Source organism: Puntigrus tetrazona, chromosome 6, assembly GCF_018831695.1.
Source record: "Puntigrus tetrazona isolate hp1 chromosome 6, ASM1883169v1, whole genome shotgun sequence".
In the NCBI taxonomy this organism is placed as follows: Eukaryota; Metazoa; Chordata; class Actinopteri; order Cypriniformes; family Cyprinidae; genus Puntigrus; species Puntigrus tetrazona.
Genome location: NC_056704.1, coordinates 23,280,751 through 23,308,346, shown reverse-complemented (window position 1 = coordinate 23,308,346; position 27,596 = coordinate 23,280,751). Strand labels below are relative to the sequence as shown.

Genomic DNA, 27,596 nt, shown 5'->3' with positions numbered 1-27,596 from the left:
ACCGCTCAACTTGCACTATTTTGCCTCTACAATTGAACACAAAAGGAGAAGTCGGGCAGAGTGCAAGCCTGTCACTTTCTTTGCAGCCTTTTTCATAAAAAGAAAGTGAATGACCACGAAAATGCCACGATAGCTTCTTAAGTAATGAGAGCAGGTTTTGATCTTTCATTTACTTTTTCTTGGGTGCAAATATATATAATATTACATTTTAAAATATATCAAAGATACACAAAAATTGTAGCATTTTATTCATGTGAAAAAAAAAAAAAAAAAAAAAAAAAAAATATATATATATATATATATATCAAATATACACATCTCTTTTCTCATTGTTTTATATTACATTATATGTATTATTGCATACATTATATGCCTCCCCATATTATTCATTTTATTTAAATAGTTTACATTATAAGCTATAAGCTATATAAGATTTTTTTCCTCCTCAGTATTCTCGTACTACTAAGTCTATATGAGCCATAAAAGCCTCATGTATCAAATATGAAACAGAACATAAAATACATAAACAAATAGGTTATACGTTTAGTAAAAGGTCAAATAAAATATTCAGGGTTTTTTATTGTCATTATTTCATATGTCAGGCTTTACAGGAAAAGAAGGAAACTGAACTGTGAGTTAACAGTAGGCCTACATTAGGCATGGAAGTGCGCTGCAATTTGATTGATTAAAGTAGATCTATATCGTATCGCGGCTATGAGAATTAAACACATGGAAGCATATAATAGTACACCAAGCGATTTATACAAAACATGACAGTGTGAGTTAATGATGACAGAATGTCCATTGTGTGTGAACTGTCCCTTTAAGAGGGATCAAACCCCACCAACTGGCGATTATCTCTGTTCTCTATCTATAAACTGACTGGGAGGAGATAAAAGTGTAGCTTAGAAATTTACATGGTTTGGGGCAGGATGATGACTATACAGATGCAAATGAAGATAATATTATAAGAGTGGGCCACAAGGCATATCATGGTATATACTAGAAGCAGCTGTTATAGACACACATATTTTTTTTATATAACTATACATATTTTATCCAATTTGGTCGAATTACATACAAGAAATCGAAAATATTTGTTAGAAGATATTTAAATAATGCAAGTTATGAAATGCACACTACACAAAGACCATCGCCGTTTAACGCCGTTGTGCGAGATAAAATATTTTTGCAACTTATTTATTATTTTATGACTATTATTATTAATATTATTTCTTGGAAAATGACCTTCGTAGCATGGCGTTGGCATTTCAGAGGCGAGTGTTGTGAGCGCGCAGCGTAGGCGTTACGTCACTGAAGTCCTCCAGCTCTGGGAAGATGCTGGTGTGTGTCTGCAAATAATAAAATCATAAAGCAATACAAAGAAAAAACAGGCCGCTTCCTCTCTATCAGACATCTATTGGACAGACGGTCGTTGCACGTCGGATGAAACCGACCGGCCATACAAGGTAAAAAGATTTTTGGAAAAAAAAACCCTATTGTGGTTTATAATAGGCTAAAACATATGCGATGCATTTATTCAATATCTGCATGTATTGATATTCAAATAGCGCCTCTTATTTACTGTCGCATTTGCTGGACAGCTATTACTAACAAAAGAGGAGGCAAATGTGTTAAGCCATGCAATGGTGGAGAAGAAGGACATTGAGGGAGGATGCTCAGGATTGTGGCTGAGCGATTGCAGGGCTGAATTTTCACGGAACATTAGGTTCAGTATATCCGTAATCTCAATTGCACTGATAGGAGAATTGTAGTCTATGATTTTGCGCATTTGCGAGTTTTATTGGCGTGGTGTGTGGGAAATGCCGACGCTTTTGGTCGGTTTGTGAGCGCTGTGAACAGCCTTCACCTAAATACAGCGTTATTAAATCGACAGCGATGGACACTGAATATCTGCCGTTTTAGAATATAAATCATCAGCCGAGTAGTTCATGATAATGTTAGCTTTGCCGTTGACATCAGCTGTTTGATAACCTTGGAGTATGAGCTTACAATAAAATCCCACCTTTCCTTCGATTCACTCATCCTGTGTGTAAATGGGAGAAGCTCTGTTACATTATCTAGCTTTTGAATTATTTTTTTCATGTGACAGTAACTGTCTATACTTTGAGCCACATTTGTATTGAGATAGGTATAATAATATAACGAACAATAGTAATAGTAGACGTGGTGTGGAGGAAGAAGGCTTAACATTCCCGATTGAACATATAGCTTTTTTAAATCTCTGCTGTTTGATGAAACCTGTATTTGCTGTCTGGAATTGTTTTTGAATTTAAGCATGGCAAGTCTCAATATGAAGAATTATATCTGTATGTAAATCAAATGAGTTATTATCATATCATAACACAGTAAAGACTAACACTATATTTGAATATACAGTTCTCTAGAGGACAGATTTCTGGGTTTCATATTTATATTTTGCATAGCTGAATTTAGTGTTTCTGATTAAGAACGCTTCAAAACTCAGAGACAGAGAAAACAGAATCTGAGCTACAGGTCATTTTGGGTTTTATATAGCTACTAAATCAGTGCCTAGATAGGCCCAGAATAAATATTCAATATTTAGATATAATAAATGTAAAATAATTCAATATAATCTCAGAATTTAAATGGCTGGTGCATTTTTGCTGCATGGTATAGACTCTCTTGTCATTACTTACGTCATCACAGTGTTATTTTGTGTGTTTTGGTTTTTCCATTTCATTTTACAGGCCACCATAGTTGCTCCGTTTGACAGAAAGAGACCGGCCTTTGCTTGACAGATCACATTCCTAACACTTGAGAAGAAGATGACCTGGCCTGTTTATTAGCACATTCCTTCACAATACATTTCTGGTGGGTTCTCTTGCTCGCACTCTAAGCCTGCCAATATGTACGGAAGTTCACGCTCCGTGAGCAAAATGGACAGTAATCACAGCGGGGGAAGAAACAACCAGGGCAACTCTGGACGCTCGCCACGGCTGCCTCGGTCACCCCGTATGGGCCATCGTCGCACCAATAGCATGGGGGGCAGCGGTGGAGGCCCGGGTGGCTCTGGAGGCAAGACCTTGTCCATGGAGAACATTCAGTCTCTCAATGCCGCCTACGCCACGTCAGGACCGATGTACATGAGCGACAACGAGGTCGCAATCAGCACCTCCTCCGACCTCCCTTAAAGCGGCGTAGCGACGGGGCGCTTTGGAGGCAGCATTCCTTATGGGGTCCGGGCCACGGTTACAGGCAGCACACCGGACATGGCCATGGTGCCGGCGGTGTCCACTGACTCCATGGGCTTTGGAGGGGAGATCCACGCAGCATCAACCGTTCCTCACTCGCTACGTCAGGCGAGGGACAACACCATCATGGAGCTCCAAGCTCAGCTCAAGGAGGTGCTGAGGGAGAACGAGCTCCTTCGGAAGGAAATCGAGGTGAAGGAGAGCAAGCTCAGCTCCTCCATGAGCTCCATCAAAAGCTTCTGGAGCCCGGAGCTGAAAAAGGAACGTGCGCTGCGCAAAGAGAGGCAGGCGCCCAAAATAGTAGTGTGGAAGGAGCAGTACCGCGCTGTGCAAGACGAGACACAGGTGGGTACATCTGGCAAGATATGCTTGTTTTTAAGTATAAGTGGACGTTTATTGCTGATCGGAGAGCTGTTTTGTGGTTTCAGTGGGATTTAGGATTAAAGTGTGTGCTTAAAGGAATCTAGTTTTAAATTAGGATCTTGGATAAGTACTATAAGGCACTGTATATCTCTAAAAGTGTACTTGTAAAGTGTAAGGCCTGTTCACGCCACTAAACAGTTTCTTTTAATATTTGTTCTAATTGAGTAATAATATGGAAGTCCATACTATAACTATAACGACGCAGAGGAACGGTAATATTGAAACCACTTCCAGAATTTTTTTTTCAGAGCTGGTGAATGATCAAAAGATTGACATCAAATTGACATCCAAGCAGAATTGGACTGTGCATTTAAAGCCCCCAGACAATAAAACTGCAGTGCATGCTTATAATAAGCATAAAGTTACCGTGCATTGGTGTGGATGCTTATATAGTAATTATAATTGCCTTTATGGTTATAGGTCTTGTGTGTGAATGGGACTATACCCTGATACAATCTGAATGCTGAGTGCTTACAATTTCGCACACTTCTCCACTATTCTGCACTACAGAAACATGAATGATCTACTTCATCAACCAAAAAAAACCAAACATACTTCTATCTCTTACTGTTCCCGCCATATATGATATGTAAAGTATACATATCTTGCTACATGTCATAGATAAGGTAGAAATGGTAAGAATAATAAGATAGTATGCTATTGCGAATACAATGAGAGTATGAAATGTTGAGGAGGTAGAACACAACTACAGTATTGTTAGTGGTAACTACAACCTAAACTATTTAAAAGTGATAACTAAAATAAAGCTGAAATAAAATATACTCATTAGTATATACAAATATACTAATTAGAAAATTTGCACTTGAAAACAAAAATGTAAACGAAAATGATATATGAAATATAATACTGATAAAAAAAATAAAAAATAAAATAAATTGTTGAAGTAGTGAAATTACTAAAACTGAAATAAAACTGTACAAAAATGAAAGTGAATAATAAAATTACTAAAGTGTAAACTACTTTTAAAATCAAACCAAAAAAATAAAAGTTTTATTTATCGTTTTAATTATTTGACATTTTTAAATACTGGAGATGACAACTCAACATTCATTCTTACTGTCGTGGATAATACTATTGGAAATAATAGTAAGAAGTATGCAATAGTGTTTTCACTGCATCAATCACATTTTCACTGCATCAATGCATTTTCATAGATTTATATGAGTGAGAATTGCGTGATTAAAGATCCAGCTCATCTTCAGATGAGAAAGAGAAGTCTACCTCCGCTGTGAGGTGACGCTAATGGCCAATCCTGAAATGGACATCCTGGTCCTGCTGTGTGCGGCTCACTGCTGAGTTGACTGCCTGAATTCCTGCAAGCCACAATATGTTCAATGTGCAATACATGAGCTAATTAAGGATGAAAGTCTGTTTTCTGATATTCAGTGGTTCCTTTTAATGTACGTTGGGATGCTGAGACGAGTTACGGTGGCGTAGTCCTCCATCTATGCTGCGTTTAAAACATTTCCTTTATTTGAATGATTAGCTTCAAACTGTGATTCACTGCAACATGGCTGTCATGACAGATTTCCAGACGAAGAGGCGTACAGTACTAAGCTAATGACGACTTGGTTATTCACTCTACGCATAATCAGCATTATCACACTCCTCATTGAAATTAACACGCGTCAGAGAACTCGGATTCTGTATGTGTTTTTTGGTGATTCTTGGCAAGTAGTTTTGTGCCTGTTGGGCTTAATGAGACCTTACCATTAATTACAGTACAGTTGTGCATATGTGTGTATGATTAAGAAATGTATAATTACTGTTGTTCCGTCCTCCTCCTTTTGGCTGCCATCAAGTTTGCAGCATAGGAGTCACATCTGAATGGATGAATTTGGAGTACAGAAATTTTAGGACACATATATTTCAGACTTGCCAACTGGTGTTGAAGATAAGTGTGTGTGATGGATTGTACATAAGCAGCTTCTTACAGTCACAAAATAAAAACAATTATTTATTCACTTTTGTCATTGGAAATCTGAACGTAAAATGAAAAGTTTGTACTGGTTGCTCTTTAGATGCTCAATAATTTGAGAGTGAGGGTTTTATATTTCTATAAAGCCATGTAATTGCTTTATGTGAGAAATAAATCAACATTTTCCAAGTTGATATGATTCTTTAGGCTCTTAATGAAAAGTCTGTAACATACTTTGATTAAAATTTCTCAACGGTAGTGTGAAACTACGCTTTTTACCCGATCAAACACAGTTCTTTTTACAGCAAGCCGTTTAGCCATGTAAGTTGCTAACTAGCACTTTATTAGGAAAGGCGATAAGGGTGTATCATAAATGACTCACGGAAACAAACACATTTAGGTGCGTTCTCTTCCCAAACAAAAGCAATCCACTGCGTCTTCAGTGGATCATATGTCAGGAGTAAATGACGACTGCTATGTTCATTATTACATCCAACAACAAAACACATAAATTGCTTAGGAGCCATTCTTGTTTACACATGCTCCGGCGGTGAAACGATGGAGAACTGTTGGCAGCTCACTCAGGGTGGGTCAATTAATAATTGTGGGAGGGGCCTTGGTCTGTGTGAGGTCACACAGCCAAGAATGGATTTCAAAAAGAGGTTATGATTTATCTGTATTAAAAAACAAATACTGAGTGGATTTTTATCATTATAGGGTGGTTGTGTAGATATACTGCCAACACACACATTTCCCTTCAAACAACATGTTAAAGTGAATTTTAAGCTATTTGTCACTGAAATCTAACTCTCGATCTGCTTGACAAGTAAATGAGAATTCATTAGAAATATGGATATGTCTGATATTTGATAGAATCATTCTTATGAGTCAGATCTTTTCAATTAATCACATGATCCAGTTCATACAACCTTAAAGGAATAGTTCACCTAAAAATTAAAATTGTGTCATTAATTGCTCGCCCTCATGTTGTGCCGAACCCTTAAGACTTTTGTTTATCTTCAATACACAATTAAGATATTAAGATATTTTTGATGAAATCCAAGAGCTTTCTGCCTCTGCATAGACAACAATGCAACTGACACTTTTAAGGCCCAAAAAGGTAGTAAGGACATTGTTAAAATTACCCATGTGACTTTTTCAACAATTTCCTTTCTCCCATGTCAGTCTCTGTCATACATTCACGAGAGTACCACACATGTATATAAATGAGATGTTTACATCATAACTATTCTCAGTAGGCTACTTACTCATGTTACCGCTTCTATGAAAGATGATGCTGTAGATTGAACTGTATTTACTGATGAATAAAGAGAAGCTTTTTATGAGATCCCAATATAAATAAAAAGCTGATAACAGCTGATAAATCATGGGAAACTTCTTGGCAGTTAACTCTCTCTTATATCTGTTCCAAAATCTACCAACAGACATTGTCACTGGATAATGAACGACTTCTGTTTTAAATGTTTTTTTTTTTTTTTTTAATTCTGAGTAAATACTGGATCTTACTCTCTTCTATCCATCATAGCACCTGCAGACAACAGTGCAGGCGCTGCAGGCCGAGCTGCGTATCCAGCGTGACTTGAACCAGCTACTCCAGCCGCCCGGGGAGCCTCTGGCCTGCGAGCCCAGCGAGGAGCAGGAGCGGCAGGCTCGAGAGGTGTTCCTGCTCCGCCGTACCCTGGAGGAGATGGAGGTTCGCCTGGAGACCCAGCGGCAGACGCTAGTTGCTCGCGATGAGTCAGTCAAAAAGCTTCTGGAGATGTTGCACAGCAAGGGACCCTCCACTAAAGCCAGTGAAGAGGATCACGAACGCACACGTCGCCTCGCAGATGCTGAGATGCACGCGCACCACCTGGAGAACCTTCTAGAACAGCGTGATAAAGAGCTAGCGGCTTTGAGGGAGGTATGTGATAGCTAGTTCAAAATATACATCAAAAATGTTAATTATAGAGTATGCAAAAAACATATGGCATATGATAAAATAAATAGATAAAAATAAATACAAACAATAAGAAAATCTTACAGTTTGGCTGTTATTATATTATATATATATATATATATATATATATATATATATATATATATATATATATATATATATATATATATATATATATATAATTAAATACCCACTCTAGTATTTCTATTCTCTTTTGTTTTTAGAAAATAAATATTTTTTAATTTACATAATATTTATTGCTGTAAAACTATGTATATTTAAAACAAATTTAAACAAAAAACATGTTTAAACTGTATTCTGACGTAATGAAGTTTGAATAACTTTTACTGAAATGGCAAACCTCATATAAAATGAATAGCACATAAAACAGCTCATTCAATATTTAGTACTTTCACTTCCTGAGGATGACAACCAACATTCACGGATGAGGATAAGCACCTCCTTTCATTAAACATTTGCTGAAAATAGGCATTTTAAAAAGGTTTAGTGTCATATAAGGTAAGTGCCATATACAATCAACCAACTGCAGTGAATTAAAGCAGAAAGACTATTCTCTCTTCATGCTCCATTAAACCACATTCAGTCGCATAATGACCACAGCTATTCTCCTCAAAGCAAAAACGTAAGATACTTAATTGAACTAGATAGCAGAAAACTCTATTTGTACCTATAAGAGAGTACAGCTCTTGCAATGTGATAGAGAATTCAGCCAAAACTAAACAGCGCTGCTTTCCCTCAAGGTATGATGAAATATCGGAGAGCTCTATTTCTGGCACTGGTGTGAAGGAAGTGCCAACCATGTGTCTTTAATTTCAGGAGCTGCATCGCCGCCTCGAGGGACGCCAGAGACTACGAAAACCAAAGCTCTCCAGACTGTAATTGAGATGAAGGTAGTACTTCAGCCCTGATTTTAATTAACGTGGCTGTATACATATGATGACAGCAGCCATATTAATCCTTTTTCTATCAGTGGATTAAAAGCATTTATAAATCTACAATCTACATCTACAATATCAAACAGTATTCTATACTGATATTTTACACGATATTTGAGTGCAAATGGCCAGTTAATTTCATGTTAATTGCGATAATTCAATTAAGTGAAAATCTAAGTGAAATAAGTTTCAATTTATATTAATCCAATTAGCTGAACTTCAGAGTGCTCTTTTACTCACTTTACTCGTAATTTCAAAACTACAAATATGGCTACAGTGAAATATTGTTAAAATGTACTGACAAATTTACTGACAAATAGGAGTATTTTAATGTATTTGTAACTATATATTTGCAATTGCAAAGTTCAAAATTAAGTACATTTAAAATATATTAACTTTAAATATAAAATCTGATTATATTATTGTAAAGATTATAATCAAGTACTTTACATATGTATTCATAAGTACTCATATAAGTACTTTAGTATCTATCAAAACGTGTATTTCTAAAAGTTTGAGATTATTTAAATGATTTAGAATGTACTTTAAAACTTAAAAATTACATAATAAAAGTTATGGAACATAGTCATGAAAGTAAAGCTTAAGTGGTCCTTTGTTTCATTAATATTAGGCCTATGTCATATGCCTGTACCTTTTTCAGATATACTTTTAAGATTTGAAGTACACTTTAAGTTTAATACAATTAAGCATACAAAAATTCTATCGTCATTTACTCACCTTAATGTTAAAGCAGACTTGTATTATTTGTTTCTTCTGTTGAAGATATTAAAATGCTAGTTCACCCAAAAAAACTCTGAACGCGAAAGATATTTTGATGAATTTTGGACAAAATATTCACTGGTAGTTAGATCTGTAGTATCTTTTCATACTGTTGAAGTCAATGGCTTCCAGGTGAATAAATGATGACAGAATTTTAGTTTTTGGGTGAACTGTTCCTTTAAGGCAAGATGTAAATGTTTTATAAAATGAAAGTAAATAGTAACCAAAAATGGCACAATGGCACAACAGAAAGTTGCATGTTTAAATTCAGCTCACTGGTTTTATGATATCTTGACAACCTATTTTTGATGCGTCTCTCAGGATTCTCAGATCAGTTCTTTAGAGAGGGGTCTCAGAGAGTTGGAGGACCAGGTCATGATGCTCCGCTCCAGTAGCATGCTTAGCTGTGAGGAACGGCAGGAGGAGGCCAAACAGATGGAGGTCTACCGCAACCACACCAAGTTCATGAAGAACAAGGTACTGCTCAAACTGCCTCAGAAGAACACATCCAGATTAGTCTTGCATATGAATAACAAACCTTGAATAATTCTGTTATGCAGATGGACCAAGTTAAGCAAGACCTTTCCAGGAAGGACACCCAGCTCCTTGGCTTGCAGACCAAGCTGGAGACCCTGACTAACCAGTTCTCTGACAGCAAACAGCATATTGAAGTGCTTAAAGAGTCTCTGACTGCCAAAGAACAACGTGCCGCTATTCTACAGACAGAGGTAGCAGATCAGGCCAGTGAATGGTCTTCTCCAGTCACACCAGCCGATTCTCTGAGCATCGCATACAACTCTTTTTGCAGGTGGATGCTCTGAGGTTGCGTCTGGAGGAGAAGGAGACCATGTTAAACAAAAAGAGTAAGCAAATCCAGGAAATGTCTGAAGAAAAGAGCACGCTCAACGGAGAAATCCATGATCTGAAGGACATGCTGGAGGTTAAGGAGCGTAAAGTAAACGTGCTTCAGAAAAAAGTGAGGACTGGATTTCATTTTCATTATACGAAATAAAATGCTCTCTTAATACACGTGTCAGAAATAAGTGACCAATGCACTATTTAAAAAAAATAAATAAAAAAGTAACGAATACTGTTAAACTAATAAAACTGAAAAGATTTAAAATATAACAGAAGAATCAGAACAAAGAAACAGGATAAATATAAATAAAAGGATAAAATGTTTTACAAATAAAATAAAAAAGTAATAAAATAAATCCAATAAAATAGAGAAAAATAAGGTAAATAAAATGATAAGAATCATTGATAAGATGATAAGTATAAATACAATAATAATATAAAATACAATACTACTACTATTAGTGCTAATAATATAATAGAACAGAAAAATAAAAAAGAGACTAAAGGTACAAAGTATGACGCTGTCTTATTTATGTTCATGTTATAACTAAGCATTAACAAATAACAAAAATGAGAGTAAGTATTAAGAGTATGTGTTAAGTAGCTGCTTAATAGCATGCCTATTTTTGAAATATTGGCTTTTTATTAGTACTTAAAGAGCACACATTCTGCATGACCATATTAACAATTAATAAGCAGCAAATTAGGAGTTTATTGAGGCAAAAGTCATAGTTAATGTTTTGTTAGTTAGAATTGTACATTAAAATAAAGTACAGTATGAGCAGAATTTCAGGTCTAAAAATATATATCATGCATATTGGTGAATTGCCAAAGTATTTTTTGATGACTAAAGAAGTGCAGTTAATTAATGACCTTTATTAAGAAGCATTTAGAATCATTCTTATAAAGTATTTTCCAAAATGGTGGGGAAAAGTGCATCAGATTCTTTGAGGTAAGCTGTGGTTTTCTTCAAATGCATGAAAGTATTATGAAAAATAGTCTAAGAATATGTTGAAGAAGATTCACTACATTAAAAGCTTGTATGTTTATAAAAACACCAGCTGACATCCATCTTTACATCAACTCCTGTGTCTCAGATTGAAAACCTGCAAGAGCAGCTGAGGGATAAAGAGAAGCAGATGAGCAGCCTTAGAGAGAGGGTGAAGTCCCTACAGACAGACACGTCTAACACAGACACGGCCCTCACTACACTGGAGGACTCACTGGCCGAGAAGGTGAGGGTCACCTCTAGAGGACGCTGTAACACCCAACTAATCACTGGTGCTCTTCCAAATGGCATCAGCATGGCCGTAGACTGGAGTCGAAACATCTGCGCTTAGTTATAAACATTTCATGCTCCTTGTATATGCTATCTTTTTGGCACTTGTTAATGTGTCCCCTTTTAAACAGGAACGTATTATTGAGCGCCTGAAGGAGCAACGTGACCGTGAGGAGCGAGAGAAGGCAGAGGAACTGGACAGCAGTAAAAAAGAGCTGAGGGAGTTAAAGGAGAAAGTCAGCATGCTGCAAGGAGATCTGTCAGACCGAGAGGTTAGAGATCACCAAACATTCCTGAAAGACGAGTGGAAGCGCCATTAAAAACACATAATAAAATTATGAGAACAACGTGTTGCGAAATACACTGGACAAAACATTGTATTTTTGTTGGGTAATGATATTAATATATATATATATATATATATATATATATATATATATATATAAGACAAATTTACTGTTTTAAAACTTTACTGCAATTAACTATATCAAAACTTTACAGCAAATATATCTTGGGAATATTTTTCGTACCCAGTTGGCAAACGTTTTTAGCATAATTAAAAAAAATGTAGTAAAGCTTATGCTTAGAATAAGAAAATATGATTGGCCAATGAGTTCAACTCAATGTAAAATGTATTCTCGGACTTCAATTTAGACTTCTCTGCTGGACCTCAAAGAGCATGCATCGTCGCTGGCCTCGTCTGGCCTGAAGAAAGACTCCAAACTGAAAAGCCTAGAGATCGCCCTTGAGCAGAGGAGGGAGGAATGCATTAAACTTGAGAACCAACTAAAGAAGGTGAGCAAAAGTGTATTTATACAAAATATTGGTATCTTATCCAACTACAATTCCAACCAGCAATCTACCATGATACAAAACCACAACCACATACAAAACCACAAAGGCTGTAGAAATTCATTTGTCAAAAAGTGTGGGAATCCAGTGCACAGTATGCAAACTGGGATGTAGCTATTATAAACTACAAATGGGAGCGTAAGAATGGCTGTATATACAGTATGTGAGTTTGTGTATGTTTGTGGGCGTGTTTATATCATGGTGATCTATTAGGCTCAGAGTGCTGCAGCCAATGCACAGGCCAACGCAGAGATATCTGAGAGGATTTCTTCACTCGAAACTGATGTGGCCAGACACAGAGAAGACTCCGCCAAAGCTCAGGCTGAAGTTGATCGTCTATTGGACATCCTGCGTCAGATGGAAAACGAGAAGAACGACAAAGACAGAAAAATCAGTGAGCTGGAGAGGTTAGTCTGTTTCCCTGATCGGTTTATTTGTCGCCCCCTCTTTTTTTACGTGATTATTTGTCACCTTGATGGAGTAGTCCAAACGTGTTATGTCTTTATCCCTTTTTTTGCTGCCGTGTTCAAGAATCACCGTCAAGATGTTTTCAGTGTCTGCATTTGATGAGGTTGATGTTTTGACTGGGCTTCTTTCCCTCCCCTTTGAGTTCTGCGTTGAAATCACGTGTTTCTTTTTTTCTCACGCTGAGTGGCCTTTGAACTTCTGCTTTTTGTCTCTCTCTTTTTCAATTTTTCACCTGGAAATGTGTACCTAGTGTGACTTCCAGGTTAGTAAATACATGTGTACTTCCACACACATAAATAGAGCCCCCAAGAACTACAGCAAAAAAAAAATCTGTTAAAGGCCCCATGAAATCAAAATTTTGTAGATTTATACTAGTGTTTAGATTTAAAAAAAAAACCTAAAAAGTTAGAAACTCAAAAATGACGTTTGAAACGTGCATTTAAAAATTGAGTATTTCTCTTGCAGGAAAACTGTTTAAAAATATTAATGACATATCCTAAAACTGATTTTTCTGGGGATGCACCACTATTAAAATTCTGACCAATAATATTTTTTATCTCATAAATAATTATTTCAAATTATAATTTTAATTTTAAATGCTAAAAATGAATTTAGATGTCCTTAAAAATAAAATGTACAATATGAAAAATTGCTTTTGAGATTTGCTCAAGATTACATTTAGTAAATTATTAGTGTTTCTTAAAGATTAATTTTAAATTAGTTTCAGATTACAGAAAAAGTTGTTAAAATCGTTTAAAATAGGGAAAATAATAGTAGAAAGGTATATAATTATATAAAATTACTGATATAAAATACCTGATCATTTATCTGATAAAAACGTCTATTTAACCAATATTATTGTGTATCTAATATGTCCAATCACAAGCTCTCTATATGATTGTCCCACCCCTAACAAAAAAAAATAGCTTTCATCAATCGATTTCATGGGGTTTTAAGTGAAATGAAGGCAAGAGAATGTATTTTGTTTCTTTGTATCCGTTTTAGATTTATGACTTGCACAAGGAATTTATTATTTATGTGATCAGTCTTAGTGAAATTTATTAACCAATATTAAAACCAGCTCTTTTTTCCAGCTATTAAATAGTCCCCTCCACCCCAACTCTCTTAAACTCTTTATTTTACTATTAAACCCTTCTCACATGTGCTTCATGTTTATGTTTCAGGCAAATGAAAGAGCAAAGTAAGAAGTCCTCTGGCAAACACAAGGAGCCGTCAGGGAAGGGCAGAAATGTCAACGATGGCCCACAGCAGGTGAGACGTACAGAGAGATAGTTATGACAGCCTTGTCATAAGCTCCTCTGTTTTGACAGATCGCTGTATATTTAAACACTGTGGAACTGTGCTGGTGTGCGTATGATGAGCTGAGCCCCGTCTACCTCAGGAGTCCCTGCGGCAGAAGGCAGAGCGCATCGAGGAGCTGGAGGAGGCTCTCAGAGAGAGTGTTCAAATCACTGCCGAGAGGGAGATGGTGCTGGCGCAGGAGGAGGCCGCACGAACCCACCAGGAGAAACAGGTCAACACTACAAGACTTACTATATCAGATCGACTGCTTAACTGCATTTCCAAAAAATATGAAATGCCACCCTAATGTTCTTGACAGTCGTGATGCCAACACAAAATATCAAAGAGTATAAAAGTGGTAGGTAGTGTTGCCAAGTCTGTGCAGTTGGGCTACTTTAACACTGTTTCCTGGGTTGTTTTTATGACCGTGGGTTGAAGCAACCACAATAATGTGATATTTAGCCCCTGTGATGTGAATTTTACCAGGGAAACCCCCCTCAAAGGGCTAGTTTTGTTCTAGTTTTGAGTAGCAATTAGGCAAGTTTTTGATGTGAAAACCCGGCAACGCTGGGGGTAGGGTACTAACGTAAGTTGGTCAAGCTGGTTTTTTGAAACATGGTAGTCAGTTTTGTGTTGGTCCAAGGTAGTCTACCAAGACTAACCAATTTGAACAAGAGATTCAACCAGATTGAACTCTGACCTACTAGATGATGGATCGTCTAGATCTGCTTGGGCTAGCTAGAAAAATGTGACAACATATTTAGTCACTTTGTGAAGTACAGAATACGAACAGTAATGAATAAGTTAACCTTTGGTTATGTCTTGGAAAGATGGAAGAGCTACTGGGAGCCATGGAGAAAGTGAAGCTGGAGCTGGAGTCCATGAAGGCCAAGATGTCTTCCACCCAGCAGTCCCTGGCAGAGAAAGAAGCTCATCTGACCACACTGAGAGCCGAGAGGAGGAGACACCTGGAGGAGGTGCTGGAGATGAAGTACGTTATGAACTTTCTTCATACATATTATGCAAAAAAAACAAAAATTGTGAAGCAGTTGACACCGAAAGGATGAAATGAATTAGTAGATGTTTTGGAAAAAAAATGCATTTTGCGCAAACCGGAGGCTGTATTTCATACGTAGGTTACACATTCAAAAGAGTTGTTTTTAAATGACTTTATCCTGTTTTATACATAAAGACAGTGACTAAACGACCTACTTCGCGTTGGCCTTCATAGCAACATAAAAAAAATCATGTTATTTCGATTTTAAATTAATTATATACAGAAAGCGGGCAACATAATACAAGAACTCTTCCATGCTGTTATAATGAATGAAGCTGTCATAGCTAGTTTACATAGTTTCATGCCTCTGCGTACAGCATGAGCTTGTTGACTCTGTGTACTCAGATTTCTTCCATTATAATCAATAAAACTGCAGACAATGCAGCATAAATCTTTCATTTACAGCATATTTTCTGGTTTTGTTGTGTTGCAATATATATATATATATATATATATATATATATATATATATAGTAAGCCCTGACTACCAAATTGGTGAGATTAGCTCAGATTGTCCACTCAGGAAATACGGCAGGCAGGTTTAGGTGGAACAGAACTCAAATTTCTTTATTTTGTAACAGGGTGAGGGAGAGGGGTTGGGAGAAAACTATAACTAAAAGCTGTTCCTTCTTTGCTGGCTGGTCTCCTGGCAGCCCATCAATTTCCTGAGGGGAATGCAGAAGAAAAGAGAGTTAGTGAGGGGTGTCCAGTCTACTCACGGCCACACTGCACTTTTGTGGTTCAGGGTTCCAGCATTCAGCCTCTGCTGCTCGTCTGCCTTGGTCTCTCCCTACTGAGGCTTCCCCATCCTCTTATATGGTGGTTCCTGATCGCACCCAATAGCCTGCAGCTGAGGCTCCCTATTGGCGAAGCAAGGATGAACACCTGTGTGGGAGCTATCCTTGGTCCTGATCACCTGGTGACCCCATTCTTGTGGGGTTCTCCATGGTGCTGAAAGTGCTCAGGCTGCCTTGTGGGGGACCATTACTCTTCAGGGCCACCACATACCCCTCTTTCCAGCTCCAGGCCCTCACCTGGAGCGCACGTACCATAGCCGTCATGTCTCCTAGACATTGCATCTGCATTTGCATGAGAATTCCGGCCCGGTGTTCTACCTTGAATTGGAAGTCCTGCAACTGAAGAAACCAACGAGTGATTCGTGCATTTTTCCCCTTGTTTTGAGACATCCATTTAAGCGGGGCATGATCGGTTACTAATATAAACTTTCGCCCCAACAAGTAATATCTCAATTTGTCAACAGCCCACTTTATGGCAAGACACTCTTTTTCTATAGTTGCATAGTTTCTCTCATTTGGAAGTAGCTTACGGCTAATATACATGACCGGGTGTTCCATACCATTTTGTAGCTGGGACAGCACTGCTCCCACTCCAACTTCAGAGGCATCTGTTTGTAGGGTAAAGGGTTTACTAAAATCTGGGGCTTGCAGGATGGGTTCCCCACAGAGAGCCTGCTTTAGGTCGATGAAAGCCTGCTCTGCTTCCTTCGTCCAGTTTACCTGGTTTGGGTGGCACTTATGGTCAGTTCAGTTAATGGGGCCGCTTTTTGTGGCAAAACTAGGAATAAAGGGTCGGTAGTAGCTGACAAGCCCAAGGAAGGTCCTTACTTGCTTCTTAGTTCGGGGCTGGGGCCAGGAAAGTATAGAGTCAACCTTCTTGGATTGTGGTTTCACATTTCCTCTTCCGACGGTATACCCCAGGTAGTTGGTCTCCTCTTGGGCTAGTGAACACTTGGAGGCATTTGCGGTTAGGGCGGCTGCCCGCAACGCCTGTAGGACTGCCTCCAGATGGTGAAGATGTTCCTCCCAGCCTCTGCTGTAGACCACAATGTCATCTAAGTATGCTGCAGAATAGTTTTGGTGGGGTCGAAGGACTCTATCCATGAGCCTTTGAAAGGTTGCGGGAGCCCCATGGACCCCAAAGGGAAGAACCCGGTATTGGAAAGCCCCATCCGGAGTGGAAAAGGCTGTCTTTGGTTTGGCTTGAGGAGTTAGAGGTACTTGCCAATAGCCTTTGGTCAAGTCAAGGGTTGAGATAAAGCGTGCAGGACCCAATCGTTCAATCAGCTCATCTATTCTTGGCATTGGGTAAGTGTCAAACCTGGAAACCTCATTCAGCTTTCTGTAGTCATTACAGAACCGTGTACTTCCATCGGGCTTTGGCACTAAGACAATGGGGCTTGACCAAGCACTTTGGGACTCCTCGATAACTCCTAGGTCCAACATTCTCTTCACCTCTTCCCGTATGGCCTCCCTCCTCGCTTCCGGGATCCTATACGGTCGGAGCCGGACAATCGTCCCTGGTTCTGTCACTATATCATGGGATATCAGAGCAGTCTGCCCTGGAAGCTCAGAGAATACCTCACGGTGTCGCCACAGAAGTTCTCGCAGCTCTTGCCTCTGCCTGGGGGATAACTGGTCGCCCATTTTGACCGGGGGAGTTATGGGGGTCTGGATCTCTGCTGCAAAGACATCACTGGGAGAGGGAACCGGCTCCTGCCATGGCTTTAGGAGGTTTACATGGTAGATTTGCTGGCTCTTTCTCCGACCGGGTTGGCGCACCTTATAGTTGACTGGGCCTGTCCGTTCTACCACCTCATAGGGACCTAGCCACCGGGCCAGGAATTTGCACTCACTGGACGGGATTAAAACCAGTACCTTTTCACCTGGGAGAAATTCTCGGACTTGTGCCCCTCGGTTGTATACCTGGGCCTGCTGTAGTTGGGCTTGTTGCATGTGTTCTCGTACAACCGGCCAAACCTTTGTCATTCGATCATGCATCTGTTCTACATATTCGATGACGGAGTGATGTCGTGATGGCTGCCGTTCCCAGCTTTCCTTGGCAAGGTCTAACATCCCTCGTGGTCGGCGTCCATAAAGTAGTTTGAAGGGTGAGAACCCGGTGGAGCTTTGTGGAACCTCTCGAATAGAAAACAAGACATATGGTAACAACTGATCCCAATTCTTCCCATCAATGTCAATGACTTTTCTTAGCATTTGTTTCAGAGTTTTGTTAAATCGCTCTACGAGCCCGTCTGTCTGGGGGTGGAAAATGGATGTTTTCAGTTGTTTCACCTTAAATTGTCGGCAGGTCTCTTTCATCACAGTAGACATGAAGCACGAACCTTGGTCCGTAAGGATTTCCTCGGCTATCCCCACCCAGCTAAAGAGCTGTACCAGTTCTCTTGCCACCGCCTTTGAGTTGGCCGATCGGAGTGGTATCGCCTCTGGGAAGCGGGTGGCATAATCCAGAATGACCAGAAGATATCGGTGACCTCTGTTGGACTTTGGCAGGGGTCCCACAATATCAAGTGCAATCCTGCTGAAAGGGGTTTCAATTATAGGCAGAGGAATAAGTGGATTGCGGTAGGTTACCTTGGGACTATGAAGTTGACAGACGGAACAGCGGCGACAATAATCCTCTACTGCCTTCTTTATGCCTGGCCAATAGAACCGTGTGAGGATGCGCTCATAGGTCTTCTCTGAGCCCAGGTGGCCTCCCAACAGGTGAGTGTGTGCCAAATACAACACCTTAGAAATATATGCTTTGGGTACCAACAGTTGTTCACATGTTTCCCCTCTTCGCTGATCCACTCTATATAACAACCCATTTTTATCATAAAATGTGGATACGCCAACCTACTCACCCCTCTTGTAGTTGGCCCTCAACTAGTTGCGCATTCTTCCAGGCCTGGGTCAGTACGGGATCTTGCAGCTGGGCAGTGCCAAACCGTCCCAAGCTCCCCAAGGTCTCTGATGGGGGAAATTCAGAAAGCACTTCGTGGGATTCTAGCTCTTGGCGTACCTGCACTCTTCCTGGGCCTTCTGAGGCCGTGGCAGTGGAACTGGAATTAACTTGCTCACCTCTATAGTCCTCTGGGCTGGTTGCTTCTGCATCCGTAGTCTCTTCAGGGGTTTGAGTAGGGGTACGTCTAGATGTACGGCCCCTTCGAGGTCGGGGAGGTCTCCTCTCCTCTGCAGCTCGGGCTGTCCAGTAGGCGGCAAATGCCTGACAGTCTCTGCTAACTAGGACTGGGACGGGCAAGTGCTCCACAACCCCTGCTCGTACTTGGAACTGGCCCCGAGGCGTCACCATGATTATTTCTGCAGTGGGGTAGTTTCTAGTGTCCCCATGAATACAGGATACAGAGATTTCTCCTCCCACGAGTGACCCTGCAAACTCTGGCCGGACTAAGGTCACCATGCTTCCAGAGTCAACAAGGGCTTCCGTGTCTTGGCCTCCAATCTTGAGAGGGAACTTAGGGGCAGCTGCCTCTTCGTGGGCCCAGCAGGTGGTGAGAAAATGGCATGGGCGTCTTGAAGAGTCGGTGGTGCTTGCTGTGGGCATGAGCTCTTCTCTGCCTGGGCAATCCCGGGCCAAGTGCCCCTCCCTTCCACATTTAAAACACCGGTATGCAACCACATTTTGCAGAGGCCTCTCCTGCTTCCAACTGCCTTGGGTCTTCAGGGCTTTTGCTTGAGTTATCTCAAGGGATTTCTTACGAGGCTCTCTGTCTTGTTGTGGTCTCCAGGAGGTAGCTTTATTCTCCTCAGGCTTCAGCAAACTCATAGTCACCTGGTGGTTCTCCAGGAGAGCGATTAGCGCCTCTACGCTTTGCGGTCCCTGTTGAGCCACATACTTCTTGGCATCTGCTGGCAGGCTGCGCACGCAACGGTCAATCACTACCCTCTCTATGGAGGATGGCCCGTCTCCTTCCTCCAGCCAGCTTCTCACCATTCGTGTTAATGTGGTTACCTGAGCCCTTTGCTGGGAGAGTAAGCTGGTATTCCCAGCTATGAACTCGCTGTGCTTTGGCAGGTAGGCTTAGTCCATATTGAGCGAGAACTGCTCTCTTGACCATTTCATAACTGGTGGCCTCATGGACAGTGAGATCCCGACAGGCCTTCTGTGCCTCTCCGGTCAGAAAAGGCAGAATTAAGTTAGCCCACTCCATCCTTGGCCATCTCTCTCGCTGAGCGGTTCTCTCAAAGAGGTCAAAGTAGGTTTCAACATCATCATCCTTAGTCATCTTGGTTAGATAATCTTGAGGCCTCCTGCCCTGGGCCTCAGTCCTTCGACAGAGCTCTGTGATGGCTGCATTGAGGGTGGTTTGGGCCTGCAGAATGGCAGTCAGGGCCTCTTCCATTTTTTTTTTTTTTTTTTTTTTTTTTTTTTTTCAAGCTGGGCTTCTCTATGCCCGCATTCTCCACCATATGTAAGCCCCTGACTACCAAATTGGTGAGATTAGCTCAGATTGTCCACTCAGGAAATACGGCAGGCAGGTTTAGGTGGAACAGAACTCAAATTTCTTTATTTTGTAACAGGGTGAGGGAGAGGGGTTGGGAGAAAACTATAACTAAAAGCTGTTCCTTCTTTGCTGGCTGGTCTCCTGGCAGCCCATCAATTTCCCTGAGGGGAATGCAGAAGAAAAGAGAGTTAGTGAGGGGTGTCCAGTCTACTCACGGCCACACTGCACTTTTGTGGTTCAGGGGTTCCAGCATTCAGCCTCTGCTCGTCTGCCTTGGTCTCTCCCTACTGAGGCTTCCCCATCCTCTTATATGGTGGTTCCTGATCGCACCCAATAGCCTGCAGCTGAGGCTCCCTATTGGCGAAGCAAGGATGAACACCTGTGTGGGAGCTATCCTTGGTCCTGATCACCTGGTGACCCCATTCTTGTGGGGTTCTCCATGGTGCTGAAAGTGCTCAGGCTGCCTTGTGGGGGACCATTACTCTTCAGGGCCACCACAATATATATATATATATATATATATATATATATATATATATATATATATATATATATATATATATAAATTGCATGTTAGACCATCTTCATAGAAAACTAGTGGAATTGGTAAATTAGCTTATAATCTAGTTTATTGAACACATGCAGTCTTAGTTCCTTAAGTCAAGTCAAGTCACCTTTATTTATACAGCGCTTTTAACGATACAGATCGTGTCAAAGCACTTAACTGTCAAAGCACTTAACTATCAAACTGGAGAATCAAGCGTCAGTAATGTGTAATGACAAGGTTAAACTCTCAGGCATTTCATTATTGAATTCCTTAGTGCCACGCATCAGCATATAGTATGTAGATTGTAAAGATTTATAATATTACTGCCGTTTGTTCAGGATACACGTTGGCTTTGTGTTATATAATGAACTTAATGAGATCTAAATAAATTGCTTTTCCAGATGACATATTTAAATCATTAAATAACCATCGTTCACATGAGAGCTCATTCTGAGGTCACTTTGGCAGGCTGTGTAGTGTTAATAATATAAATCAGTTAATAGAGAGTCAACGGGGATAAGCATCATGGCAGAAAAATAGGCTGTAAAACTTTAACTCTGTATATTTTTTCGTGCCATGTATTTGTGCAGATAATAAATGCAGAGGATGATTCATTCTGCACGTGGCTTGTTCTGTTTGCTATTTCTGTCTCCACACTTCAGTCCTGCTCCTGGGAATCTGTAGAAAAACAGAATAAGCAAGCTATTTCAGTCTTTCCGAGACAATTATGCACAATCATTTTGACAAAATCCATATTCCCCTGAGATGTTTTGTACTTGTGTGAGCAAACATCCCTTAACCTGCTCTGTCGGGTGTTGTACGACTCCTGGTCATCGTCAGTGAGGTCAATTGCTTTGAAGAGGATTTCCACAGTACTCTAGTAAAGCGTTGTATGACATCAAGCTTAGATCATTTCAACCAGAGTTATTATGGTTTTGAAAATGTAGTTTTTTTGTTTTTAATATGAATTTTAATAGCATGCAATTACGGCTACTTCTACTGAAATGCTTTTTGTCACTGGTCTTGGACTTCTAATAATTTCAACCAGTAATACTATAGTTTTGAAAACGTCATTTTGTTTTATTTATTTATTTTCTTCTCAATTTTAATAGTTTTAATTTAGGGTAGTTTTGTCATTTCGGTAACACTTTACAGTAAGGTTCATTAGTTAACATGATCTAAGAATGAACAATATTCTACAGCATTTATTGATTGATCTTGAGTTAATTAATGCATAATTAAAAATCTAGAAGGTTGCGTTTGTTAACATCAGTTATTGTTGATCAAACAATAAACTGATCAAACAATAAACAACTGTATTTTCATTAACTTTAACAAAGATTAATTAATAGTATAATAATTGCATTGTTCATGTTAGTCAATAAATTAATGTTAACAAATGACACCTTATTGTAAAGTGTTACTGTAATTTCATTTCATTTTTTTGTTCTGAATATTAATTATGATTCTAAAATGATGTTTAAAAATGTTTGGCATTGTACTTTGCTTTTTAAAAAAATGTATAAATGTTTTTAACATTCACCATTGACTTCCACTCATTTCAAAGAATGTAAATGATTTTTTGTTTTAATAAAAATAATTAATAATAAATACATTACTAATAAATTAATCCAGGGTTATTATAGTTTTGATAATTTAATCTCGTTTAAACTACTTTTGTTTAATAAAAAGTTATTTTGGAAAATTTGTAATAATAATGACAATAATAATACTACTACTAATAATAATCATAATTATTATTATATAGGTTATATTATGTTTTTAATTTAGTTAAAAATAATTTTGTAACATAAAATTATTTCATCAATTGTACCTCACAGACAGGAGGCCCTGCTGGCCGCCATAAGTGAGAAAGATGCTAACATAGCCTTGCTGGAGCTGTCTTCATCCAAAAAAGAAGACACAAGAGGAAGTGGCCCAGCTGCGGAGGGAGAAGGACCGTTTGGTGCAGCAGCTCAAGCAGCAGGTACGGACTGCGTCACTAGGCTTCTCTCCGTCCTCAAGGTCAAGTTGTTTGTTTGCTTTAACCGTAGAGTTAAGAAGGCCTAGACAAAATACATCTTTGTTTTGACTGGTGGGTTTCTGGATGCAAACAAAGTCTATTGATGTGCTTTTAATTGATCTCTTCTCAAACACCCCATCCCGCCCCACAACCTTTTGTTTTCATCCGTTTCTACCCCCCCAAATCTTTCCTTACATCTGCGCCTCCTCTTTTTTCCTAGACACAGAACCGTATGAAGCTCATGGCGGATAACTACGACGACGGCTACTTGAAAACACCACCTGACCAGACCAACCACAAACCTCCGAAATCACCCGATCAGGTCACAGCCCGGTCCTACAAACATCTGCAAACAGCTAAAGGGACAGTCCACCCCGAAATGAAAATCCTGTCATTATTTACTGTCCCAAACCCATAAATAACATGAAATGGAAATAATGACAGCTTGTTCATTTTTTGGGCAAACTGTTCTTTTACACTTGTTACGGTCATCAGCTTTTTGATTTAGTGGAAATTCAGTACGGCTGAATATGAAATAATTGTACCGTTGCTTATCACATACACATGAAAGCTTAATCTTTACAGCAAGCCTAAGAAAGACAAATTGGAGACGTGGTCAGTTTCATTTCATTACTTGTTAATAAAATATTCATGCTAGAAACTGAATTGGAAACGGATGCTCGGTCGTCCGTTTCCATTGAGTCGCCGTATGTCGAAATGAAGCTGCCCTCATCTCCAACGCAGACGCCATCATTTCCTTTTACTGCCTTCATATTGATCATAACTTCTCAACCCTATGGATTTCTATTATTCATGACTGTAGAAATCGCCCCTAAGCGCAGATCCAGGATCGGTTTCTCTTAAACCTCATAATACAGCATTTCACATTGACACGCTGAAAGCTGGTCCTGCGTCTGCGCTACGGGTCGCTTCTACCTGGGAAAATACGCATACTAACCTGATCTTTTTTCCCATGCTGCACTTGGCTAAAACCCTGCCATCTCTTAACCAATAGGATGATGAGGAGGGCATTTGGGCATAGCCTCACTGGCAGCCATTTTGTTTTAGAAGGGTGAGCATTTCTTTGATGGACATGTAAAAGCCAATCTCAGCTGCCCTGATCCTCCCCATGTGACCCCATCAACCCCTGCCTGTCCCGCTGTGCCTGTTTGAGATTATTGGCTATGTCACCGCAGTGCAAACAAGCTTTCCAGCTGGATGTTTTATTAACAGAGAACTTTTCATATTTCAAAGGCCGTTTGTTTTGATATGAAACCTACGCACGCTTAACTCATTTAGAAATGCACTGCTATGAAATAGCCTACAATCTCATTTCTCCTGGTTTTGTTTTTCCCTCTTTTGAAGCCTGTTATCTCTTTGTATGTTTTTGTGGTTAAGCATAATCCCAGATGGTGCATTAAGACTGTATATCCCACACTTGCTCTCACCAGATTCAAATCCTCTTCTACAGCAACAAAATCATTTTTAAACACGCTGATAAACAATTTTTAATTCGCAGGTTTACAAAAGCATACTATTTTCCATTACAGTACATATATAATAAAGCTTATGAACAGGATACAAAAAAGCGTACACAATTAAATTTGCATGTGAAGTTTTCATAAAAAAGTTAAATATTCAGTATAATAAATAATGTGAGGTTTGAGGTTTGAATCTAAGATTCAAAATCCAAGAAAGTTTAAGCATTTGTTATATAGAACATCCTAAATCTAAAAAAAAAAAAAAATCTGAAACTTTTCAATATTCAAATGTTTTTTGTTGTTGAAAGTACATGTACTGTAAGATAAACTAATATTTTATATAAATTGTGTTCCGATGAATGTTCTATTCATCAAAGAATCACCAAAATATATGTTTTCAACTGTTAATAATAAAAAAGCAAATCATGCAAATCATCGCAGATTGAATTCTGAAGGATCATGTGACAGTGAAGACTGGAATAATGATGCTGACTATTCATCTTTGCATCATAGGAATAAATTACATTTTAAAATATATTTAAATGTAAAGCAGATATGTTAAATAGTAATAATATTAATCATTTTAGATAAATGCAGCATTGGTGACATCTTGCAAATACATAAAAAAATCTTTCTGACATCAAACTTTGGACTAGCATATTACAATTAAATTACGATATTAAAAATTATCCATTATTATTAACCAGGGATGCGCATTTAGATTTTATTTCCTGACCAACAGCCCATGCATGTCAACCCATCTTTAATTATGTATTTAAATGTTTTAATACAATAATTTAAAATCATCTTTATTATTATTATCTATAATAAAAATAATGACTTTCAAAGCCAAAAAGCAGTCATTATTAAATATATCCATGTGAGTTGGTCTAGCTAGAGGAAATCACTGCATGGCAGCGCGCTGTCAGTTTACAGAAACGTCAACTAAAAAAGGAAGACTTATTAACATTTATGAGTATTTAACTAAACCAATGTTTACTGAAAGCTACGCCTGACCCAGAAATAAGAAAAAAATATCAACAAATAGAGCTGCACAACCACGATCCCTTATAAGAAACTTTTTTATACCAAAAACGGTCACAATAAAATAATGAACCTGAACGTCTTTTTGGGTACTGTCTTGTCTCGTCTCATCATGTTTAAAAAGCACGTGTCTGCATGCCAATACATCTTGTGTCTTTTAAAAGCATCGTGCTGATAGAAATGATGTGCTTGCAGTCAACACTATCGACCCCAGCAAGCTAAAGTTTGCAGATGCATGAGAACAGACTGTCTCCCACAATCCTCTGTGTTTTAGTAACAATGTGTCTGCTCTGTAGATAAGATCTGGGCGGAAAGCTACAGCGCACAGGAGCTCTGCATCGGCCACCTGATTATCCCGTCAACCACCCCAAAACCCTTTACTAACACAACCAGCTCAGCCCACATCTCATCACACCAGTTACCCAGGACCCACCGCCCGTGACCACACACACTCTCACAGGTAACACACGTGTTTGTGAATTTTTTCAGGTGTGCGTAAGGAAATCACAAACTTTTATGTTATGGCTTTGTGAGTACTGAGACTCAGTTCTGTCATATAAAAGAAAAAATAATAATGCTAAATGCATTTACATTTAGTCATTTGGTGAGATGCTTTTATCCAATGCATTTCGCAGATGAGGACAACAGAGGCAGCCAAAATCAAACAGAAGAGCAATAAAAACTCTTATAGTTATGGCATAATTCGACTTCATGTTTTGGTGTTGTCATAAAAAGTCAAAATTATGAAAAAAGAGAGAGTTAAGAACCTTATAATTTGAATTTGAGGTAAACAGTTATGTAATATTATGGCATATTAATTCTGACCGAATTTAGCTTTTATGCAAACTGTTAAATGTAGTACAATTCTATCTCTATCTATATATATATATAAACTGTAAAACTAACTATATTACTAATGTAGTAAAAAGACAAGTTGTCCTGCACACAAATATTATCCTAATAATGATTTAGTTTAAATATTATTTGATATTACACATATCAGGCAGATCTTTTGTAATAAATGTAACTAATCATTATTACACGTAATTAAGGCCAAGTATTCGAAATTGTAATCACTCGACGGCCCTAAAATCAATTTCATTCATTTTAAACAATATTTACATTTAGTTTACCTGTCAATTACAGGCATGAAATCATTTTCTGCAAATGATTTGACTCACACATGTGTAAATGTTTCGGGTTTTAGTGGGAGCCTGGGATGGTGAGTCAGTGTGGAGCTGCAGTTCCCCCCGGACCCTGCTTTGGACCTCCAGAAGCAAACTGGCCATGATCGAACCCTCCAGCTCCACTGTCTCTCACCCCAACTAAACCGGAGCCCTCTAAGAGCCTGTAACTGTCTGTCGTCTTAATACTGGTGCAGCATTGAAAATATGCAGTGTTAGTTGAGTCGTGAATGCAAATTTAATTTTGTTCTCTTGATATGTCATCATGGTTGAGTAAATCCAGATTTAGAATGTTAACCTGATCAATGGGTGGTGCTATATAAACATAACTGAATGCCAAACTGTTGTTAAACAATTTTAAAAAAAGTGTTATGCTACTTAAACTGCACTCAGCATTAAGACTACCAGACCTTTCAGATCTATTCTGCGTTTAGGTAGCGTCTTGCACTGGTTATACTTCATTGGATGACCCTTGCCCTTTACCGAAAACCTATAGGACACCTTCAAGAGCATGACATAAACATTTATAGATAGTGATGTCTATTTGTCACACCTGACTCTTCGTCAGTGGAAAAAATCAGGTTCTGTATGTCCTTTAATTCAAATTAACAGCTGCTACAAGGAATAGACATAAAATATATATGAAAAGAGTTTGCGTTGCTCATGAAGGAGTCCACCGAGGGATGCGTGCAAGAAATTACAGTTCTCGCTTAATGAGACTATAGTTGTTTTCTAGCAGCTCTTAGACAGGACATCGTAGGCTCCCAAATATCTTCATATCATGTCCAGATAACCAGTTTCTGAGAGCGCATTGCTGGTTTTATGTGCTCTCATAAATGTGGATATCATTGTGTCTCTCTCTCTCTCTCTCAAAGTGGAATTTTTATGTTGCATTTGTGGCCTATTGTCTTCGTGTATTAAAATTACAATTAAAAAAAGGA

At 38.9% G+C, this 27,596-nt stretch overlaps 1 protein-coding gene and 1 pseudogene across 1 annotated transcript; both read left to right on the top strand.

Annotated features, from left to right (window-relative positions):
• Window positions 1-27,596, top strand: part of LOC122347532 — a 663,620-nt pseudogene that overhangs the window by 489,954 nt on the left and 146,070 nt on the right.
• On the top strand, window positions 1,303-27,179 carry LOC122347531 (ELKS/Rab6-interacting/CAST family member 1-like). Its single transcript, XM_043242894.1, is given in 21 exon segments — window positions 1,303-1,469; window positions 2,733-3,581; window positions 7,145-7,522; window positions 8,396-8,416; window positions 8,419-8,469; window positions 9,616-9,771; window positions 9,855-10,022; window positions 10,103-10,270; window positions 11,250-11,387; window positions 11,563-11,703; window positions 12,086-12,226; window positions 12,497-12,690; window positions 13,002-13,013; window positions 13,936-14,023; window positions 14,154-14,285; window positions 14,884-15,044; window positions 22,765-22,833; window positions 22,835-22,910; window positions 23,167-23,268; window positions 25,768-25,931; window positions 26,679-27,179. Coding segments are annotated over 19 exon segments (2,940 nt in total). The 5' UTR covers window positions 1,303-1,469; window positions 2,733-2,891; the 3' UTR covers window positions 25,822-25,931; window positions 26,679-27,179.